General features: G+C 42.1%; 1 protein-coding gene across 3 annotated transcripts in view; it reads left to right on the top strand.

Moving 5' to 3' along the window:
• The first annotated feature begins 1,384 nt into the window (after positions 1–1,384).
• CDK19 (cyclin dependent kinase 19) overlaps positions 1,385–7,881 on the top strand; it is a 90,954-nt gene continuing 84,457 nt past the window's right edge. The window contains exon 1 of one of the 3 annotated variants that reach the window (XM_088139451.1): positions 1,385–2,049. In XM_088139451.1, the coding sequence (XP_087995577.1) occupies positions 1,922–2,049 (128 nt within the window). In that variant the 5' untranslated portion in view covers positions 1,385–1,921. The remainder of the gene's footprint in view (positions 2,050–7,881) is intronic. The other 2 variants (XM_007435454.4, XM_088139447.1) reach the window with 2 other exon arrangements.

Below are 7,881 nucleotides of genomic sequence, written 5' to 3'. Positions count from 1 at the left end.
AGTGGGAGATGGGGGGAAAACTCAGCAGAAGTAATTGGGAAAAAAAGTTTGCTGAGTTCTTCTGAATAAAGAGATCCTTGACTCTGGGTGGCTGTTTCTTTGATGGTCAGGGCTCTTGGTAAACAACTGATAAGAGTGTGAGGTATTTTGATGAGCATGGAGTCCATTAGAAAGCAGTAGGAAGGACACCTGGGTTTGCAAATGCATCTGTCCTGAATTTCAAGCTCATATTACTAAGAAGATTAAAAACTATGGACCAGCATAATGGAAACTGGTACTTTCCAGAAATACAGCAGCCCAAATTAGGATTGGTTTGCTCCTTCTGATTTTACTTCCTGGGTGACGTGGAATTTTAATTCTCAGATAAGCTACAGAAATATCAAAGAAGTAATCCCACCCTCACAAATTCCCATTATTGACTATAGATAATTATACAGATCATACAGTACTTGTTCATAGTACAAATAAGCATTTAAAAAAGTAATTAATAAAACAAATTAAGCATATTCCCATATGGAAAATGTTGCCACAGCCCCTCAATATTTACAATGAAATGTAAAATATAAGATGTTATTCTGTAAGTGAGCACTTTTTGACATTTTGAACATTTTTAAATCTGTAAACTAAATAGGCTTGATGCTTCCCTCCCTTTCATTCTTTCAAGCTACTTTTATTGAAGAATCAGGAAGCCTGTCGGAATAGGTGGAAACTTACATATTAAGCGAATCTTCTGATTTATTTATTAAACTGTTGATATTTGTATTTTGAATATTGCAAGAAAATTCTTCTGGGTACATTAGGAAGTGGTGATATTAAATGAGATACTTGTAACATAATTTCTCTTAAGTCCGTTTCGAAGCTATCAGGTTTTTCATTCAAGCAGGTATAAAACCTAAAGGAACTTGACTGTATCTCCAATTCCTTTCCGTGTAGGGCTCTAAATTTTCACTGGAAGGTGAGGCATTTTGTACACATTACCTGTAGAACAATGCCATCCATCTCATGGCACGTTGCAACTGCTGTTGCCTTGTTCATTACGACCATTATTCTTTCGCCCCGCGTTATGCCAAGGCTGGAGCAGCATCGGTGGATATCACGCGACCAGAGCCATTATCAATGTATTCAGGACGGGGGAAGGGCGAGAAACCCGAAGCCTCGGAGCAAGGAGGGAACGAACCGCTCCAGCCAAGTGAGTCCTTACCCGCAACGTTCAGTGCAAAGCTCCGCCCTTGCAACTAAAAGACTAAGAGAGCAGCATTTTAATTTCGGCGACTAGGCCGCCTCACTGGTCGAGGAAGAAAAGGCGGGACAAATTCTGACCAATGGAAGCGAGCGAAGGAATGAAGGGTAGGGCTTCAACCTGAATGACAGCTCGGGAGATAAACAACTCCCTGCGCGAGGCTCTCCATTAACCGATCTCTGTAGCCCAGTTCTCCCTCCAGAAGAAGGCAGCTGGTGGCAGGTCAAGTGAATAAGTTCGCCTCCTGGTTTCCCTACTGAGCCATCCTCGACTCGTTCACCCAACGTGAAGAGTCAGCAACTTCCCAGCACCCACTCAGCAATAACCGAGGGAGCGCGTTGCAACGCGCAGGCGCTTGCTAGCTAAGTTATTGCAAGCGGCACTGGGCCTTGTAGTTCCGGCATTCCCAGTCTCCCCCAAGCGTCTGCGAACTCGCGCCTCCATCACTACTACCTGACCCAGAAGCCCTTGCGACTCTAACTCTTGGAAGCCGTGGTTGAAGCGGGTGGCGGCTGAGGGGACTCCCCCCCACCCCCAAAAACCCAAAACAAGGAAATGGTGCCCAGTATGGTGGCCTCGTGCCCCTGCGCCTGAATGCTGCCGGTCCCGCCGCCGCCGCCGCACACCGTTGTCCGCCTCCCTCTCTTCCTTCTCTAGTCGCTCCTTCCATGGGTGAAAGACATGGACTACGAGTTCAAATCCAAGCTGGCGGCCGAGCGCGAACGGGTGGAGGATCTGTTCGAGTACGAGGGCTGCAAAGTCGGGCGAGGCACCTACGGGCACGTCTACAAAGCGCGGCGCAAGGACGGGTAAGAAGAAACCGAGGCGGGGAGCGGGAAGAGAGCGGCGGCGGCCCAGGGGAACCGAGGTTAGGAAGAGCTGGAGGCGGCGGCGGCGGTTCCGCAGCGACTGAACTTTCAAGCCCTGCTCCCTTCCGTGCTGCTGTCCCAGCGGCGGGGCTTAATTCCCGTACCCGTTGGGTTGGGGCGGCCGGGGGGTTGGAGGGCAGGGCAGCTAACTGCAGGGAGAGCCTTTGGTGGGCGGATCCAAGGGTCACAGTAGGCGGGGTCAATGGTAGGCGGAGCCAGAGTCAAGAAACTCCGAAAGTGTGGGTGCGAGGCGGAGATGGATCGATCGTGCTGGAATTTGACCCCAGGATAGCAAAAGCGTTTTCTGTTCCACCCGAGTCCCATGCAGGGAAAAAGACAATCTAATGTCTAAGGCAGTCCAGTTGAAATTCAAATTAAATCTCTGTCTGAAAGAGCGTGCTTAGCGCTGCAATTTCTGCGGTGAAGGAAGAGCAGCCAGTTGGGCGAAATGATGCAAGCAGTCATCTTTCTGCTTTCCTTTATTTCTTTAACAGAGACAATAAGAACGCAGAGGTCATAAACAAGTTTCCCTAGTGAGAAAGCTCCCAAGGTCAGCTTCTTCCGCTTTGCCATTCAAGAGAGCAAGAAAAGTCATGGGTGCTCCTCTCCCTGCATTATCACAGCAGAGAGGATTGGTTCCACAATACTACCTAAACTTTTGCTGAACAGACAGCTTGACCCACATGCTTGCTGTGTGTGAGCAACACAGCACAGAGGGATAGTCGTAGGACATTTTATCTTTTCATTTGGTGTCTTTTGGCAACCCTGTCAAATGGATTCAGCTTATTCCACCAACATTTTTCTTGCTGTACTTTCTAGAAAAAAAGTGTTTGAGGAGAGATCAGTTGTTTAGCGCAAGAACAGCCACTGCCTTTACACGATTGTTTGGCTTCTGTTTCTCTTTGCAGTTGAATTCACATATTACCTTAAATAAAATGTGGTTTGTTTGGTTTCAGCTTAACCAAACCTTCTGTAACAAGAATGAAGTGACTGATGGTTGCTTCTGTCTCCTCACTCTTTGCAGTGAACATGCATCTTTTTGTCACTGGTAGTGCAGCAGGCAGGATTAGGCATAGTGGAACCCTCAAAAAGAAAGACTAGGATAAAAGAAAACATTGGCTGTTTTGCTGTTCTGTTTCACTCTGTAGTGTGCAGAAGTAGGCTAATTGGGCCCAGTCCCCACTGTCAGAGCAGTGGCAAAATGACTGTAGAGGTGACGTATCTAGTCCCTGGGATCTTGTACTCTGTAGCAAGCTCCTTGGGAGAAAAAGTGGTGGGAACAACTTACTGGGGCAACTTGAGACCTTCCCTGCCAGCTTCCCCATTGACTTTGCTTGTGGGAAGCCGGCAATTGGTGAACATGTGACATGGTTCGCTGCAACATCAGAATTGTGAGCTGGGCACCCAAGCGCCTGGAATGTGATCATGTGACCATGGGGACACTGTCACAGCCGGAACTTCGAGGACTGGTTGTAAGTTCATTTTTTCAACGCCACCATAACTTTGAACAGTCACTGAACGAATGGATGTAAGCTGAGGACTACCTGTACTGCATCATCCATCCAGAAAGGGCCAAAGTATTGTATTTTTGTTTATCGATATTACTGTGGACAGAGAAGCTGCAAGAGCAAAATGGCCAAAGTCAAAAGCATTGAAGAAGGAGATTTCAGGGATTTGGGGGCTGGGTATATCTCTTTCTTACTTTGGAGAAAGAAAGAGACTACTATTATTTCGATGCCATGCCATGCAAATGAGCTGCTTTTGGCTCACTATAACAGGTAACATTAATCTTCCTTTCCAAAATCAGGACTGCAAAGTGGAAGAGGAAGGGAGGATGGGATGCATGTAGCAATCTTTCTGCTCTTCCAACAACTAATTGCACAGGAAAAGGTAGTCTGAAAGAAATAAGTGAAAAAATGTATTTAAAACTAGAAAAAGAAAAAAAAAGTGGGAAGAATAATCAGGGTTGGAGGTTCTTTAATAATCTCATAGCCAACTTAAAATTGCTTCCATTGCAGAGGTTCCTAAACCTTTTGCCATCACACCTTCCTTTAGTGCGATCTTAAGGTATGCACCTCCCCTAAAATTCCAAACACCCAAATGAACACAAATAAACAATGAAAACAATACAATGAAACTTTGGGAACCATGGATGTATTGTAACAATGTGACTAAAAGGTTCTTCACATACCTCACAATTTGGGAAACCCTGCCTTAGAATGTCATTTTTTTAAAAAATGAAAGACATAAAAAGTTAAAAGAAAGTGCAAAAAGAGCAAGGGAAACAGCATATCATGGAAATCCCCCCAGTGTCACAAGATTAGTGGTATACCCCAGACTTTACATTTAAAAATAATAAAGTATTAAAAAAAAACCCTAGAGGTTCCAGGGAATCAATCAGTCAGAGCATGTGATTTGTTCTTTATGGAGGATGGGGGGAAAGAGAAAGGACTTGAGAAAACTCAGCACGCTGAGCACTGAAGTGATTGGCTCCTGCCTTTAAAAATCAACAGATCTTATACAGGTAGTCACCTGTAGCCATAATTGATTAATGATGGTAATTGGGACTGGGAACTCCTTTGCTATGCAAAGCGGTTGTAAAATGCAACATCGTGTGACTGTGCCTTACAGTGGCAGTGCTGGCAGTTCCAGTTGCAGTCATTAGGTGAATTCCGTGATCATGTGATCGCCATTTGCAACCTCCTGCTGGCCTCCCCATTGACTTTGCTTGTTGGAAGCTGGCAGTGAAGGTCGCAAATGATCACATGACCGTGGGACGCTGTGACCATCGTAATTGCGAGCTGGTTGCCAAGTGCCCAAATTGTGATCATGTGACCTCAGGGACGCTGCAATGTCTGCAATTTTGAGGACCAGCCATAAGTCTCCCCATTCAGCACCATCGTAACTTCAAACAGTTGCTGAACAAATGGTGGTAAACTGAGGAGTACCTGTACTGTGCTTAGATATGAGCGCATGCCAAATAAAAATATTAATATTGAAAGAAAGGATCCCTGGATCCCACTCCACTAGAGGCAACTAAAAGTAGGGAAAACTTCATCCAATGATGATCCCATGTGCTTCTGAAGGCAGTGCAAAAGTGAGCTAGGTGTGCAGTAAGAACATAAACAAGCTTTCGAAAGAGAGTATGTGACTAATTAGAATTAGCCCTTTATTGTCACTAGTTTGTGTCATTGTGTGTAAAGTTCCAGCTGTTGCAAATCATTAAATTTGCTTTGGGGGTTCATTTTGCATTTAAACAAACATTGAAATTGGCTGAATAGCCTCAGAGCCATTGGAGTTGTTTACAGCTTGATATAGCATGTGAGCCATTTGAAAAAGTGCTCAAGTCAAAGAGTACCTTCCTGGCTGGGTTATTTGATGTCTTGTTTACATACATACGTACTTTGACATCCGTTGATCAAAGTATGTGAGGTTTCTTTCCCAAATTCAAAGTTGCAAACCTTGTACAGATTTATTGAAAGAAAGTCACTGAACATGGTAACATTTATTTCTAAGTAAACATACAAGAAATTGAGCAGCATGTCTTGCGTTCCCCTCTTGGAGGTCTCCTGCCTGCCTGCCCGCCCCACCTGGGTGTGGAAAGGAGCCCTGCCCTGCCAAGGCTCTTCTGACCTTTTATCATGAATGGGATGACCAGTTTTATGATGGTTTTTTATAGGCTTTTATGTTGTTGTTTTCTTGTTTTTAAATTGTTGGGTTGTTCTTTTTTGTTGCTGTTATATTTGTTTTAATTTTAAGCTGCCCAGAGTAATATATATGAGATGGGTGGCTATATAAATTTGAAAAAGAAATAAATATTCCAGTCTAACCACAGTAAAATCACAATCATACAATATATTGCTGGATCATCATACCTATTACAAATAAAATTATAGCTTCCAATCTCACTAGTTTATATTTTATCCATATGACTAATATTTTAAAAGAAATACCATAAGTGAATTATATTTGCATTTAAGTGAGGTTTTGACAGTTGTGGAAATACTGGAACATGGTAGTTGGAATAATTATTGTTTGCTTAATAATGCTGTTGATTAAAAAGAGAAAGGAAAGACTATACTTACCCAACCTTTTTAATATATTTCTTTATGACATGGAGCGTTGGGCAGGTTTGGGAGTCACCAACATATTATATATTGTGTATAGATGAGTACTCGTTTATTATACTTGCATTCCACATTTTCTTCTTCTTTCTTCAAATGCTTCGGCTTCCGGTCTTTTGTAGATGCTGATCATGTCCATATCTGAAAAAGTTAAAGATCTTTTTATCTTTAAAACAGGGAACAGGGTAAATTCACATGTCTGACACTTGGAGAGGGATACTATATATATTTCTGTGCTAAAAGTCTTCAAGTCAAGATGTTGAATATATGGTTTAAAGAGAAGGTATAATTGGCCAAACAGAAACCTGGAAGGATATATTTTTCATGGAATCGCTCCCCATGTCATAGAATGCAGAGTGCTATAATAAAAGCATAAAAAAGGGAGACTTCACAGAATGTGTATGTGTATGATAATCAACCCCAAAGTAATTTAATGTTGGGAAACATCCTTTCATATCAGAATCAGAAACTGGCTAGGTAGGTGGTTAGATTGTAGGATGACAAAGGAGTACTAGAGTTCAAGAGATTGCAGAGAAACTGCATAAAATGTGTCTTGTGTATTTTGATCTGATCCAAACCAGCTTCTCTTTATGTTCTTACAATTAGGGAACTTCTTTCTGTTTTTCTTATAAACAGAGCAAATATGGTCAGAAATTGTCTCTCAATATCATCACCATGATAAATGCCAAATTTAAATTAAAAATGTCTAAGCAAGCCTTTCCTGTTTTGATAGCTTAGTGGGTAAGAAATAGCAATGGAATTTACTCATTGCCGAGGTTAAGTGGGGCTGTTTTTAGTCAGCTAGTCAAGCGCTTTATTGCCTATCTCTCCTTTTGTCATAGCTGTGGCTGTGGTATTTTCCATGGGTGAAGATTTGAGTAAAGACAAATATATTCAGGAAAATATAGATCCCATAATTTTGTAGTAGGATTAACTTCAGCTTCTGAAGAATCTGTACTGAAAAAGAAAAAAGTTGGCAGTTCTTATAAATGTGAAGATGCATTTGAAAATATATTGGAAATGCCTGGTGAAATCTTATTCAGCCATCTGTCTGGCTTTTAAATGTACTTGTGGTTGAAGTCAGAAGCTCAGGGACCTGCATATTGTTCTCCTATGTACAAGAGAATGGAATACATTTCTAACATGTATGTTTGTTCTAATTTTTGCTCAGTTTGCATAATGTATCCCAGCTGGACAACTGGTTGCTGCAAATTGCCTCCATTTCTTATTCGTAGATTCAAGAATCCCCCAAGGTGGAACTGCTGAAATTTGGCATCACATCACCAAATATGGGGTTTATCTTCTTTCTGGAATAAGAAAAACAGCTGTGTAATACTTCTAGTAAGCTTAATTCATTTTTTAAAAAAGAATAATCCACTCAACACCTTCTCCTGAAGTGATGGAAAGTTTCTGCTTTGATGCCTTCTGATAACATCATTGTGTAATTGCCTTCTAGGTCTCTCAGTGGCTAAAAACTTTTTTTTAAGTGTAGCCCTCAACTGAAATAAGTTGCCTTGCCCCAATTTATGCAGTTGACAAAATGTAGGTTTTTCTTAGTATGGGATTCTTTCTTCAGCATGAAGTATACATGTTGTTCTGATTGTAAGTCTACAGCAATATCTTTAAAATACTGCAAAGCATAGATACA

Source organism: Python bivittatus, unplaced genomic scaffold (genome assembly GCF_059951505.1).
Source record: "Python bivittatus isolate LINGU-HERP-01145 unplaced genomic scaffold, Pbiv_v1 ctg000020_np1212, whole genome shotgun sequence".
NCBI lineage: Eukaryota > Metazoa > Chordata > Lepidosauria > Squamata > Pythonidae > Python > Python bivittatus.
The sequence above is the reverse complement of the archived record's forward strand: the minus strand, read 5'-3'. Positions and strand labels throughout refer to the sequence as shown.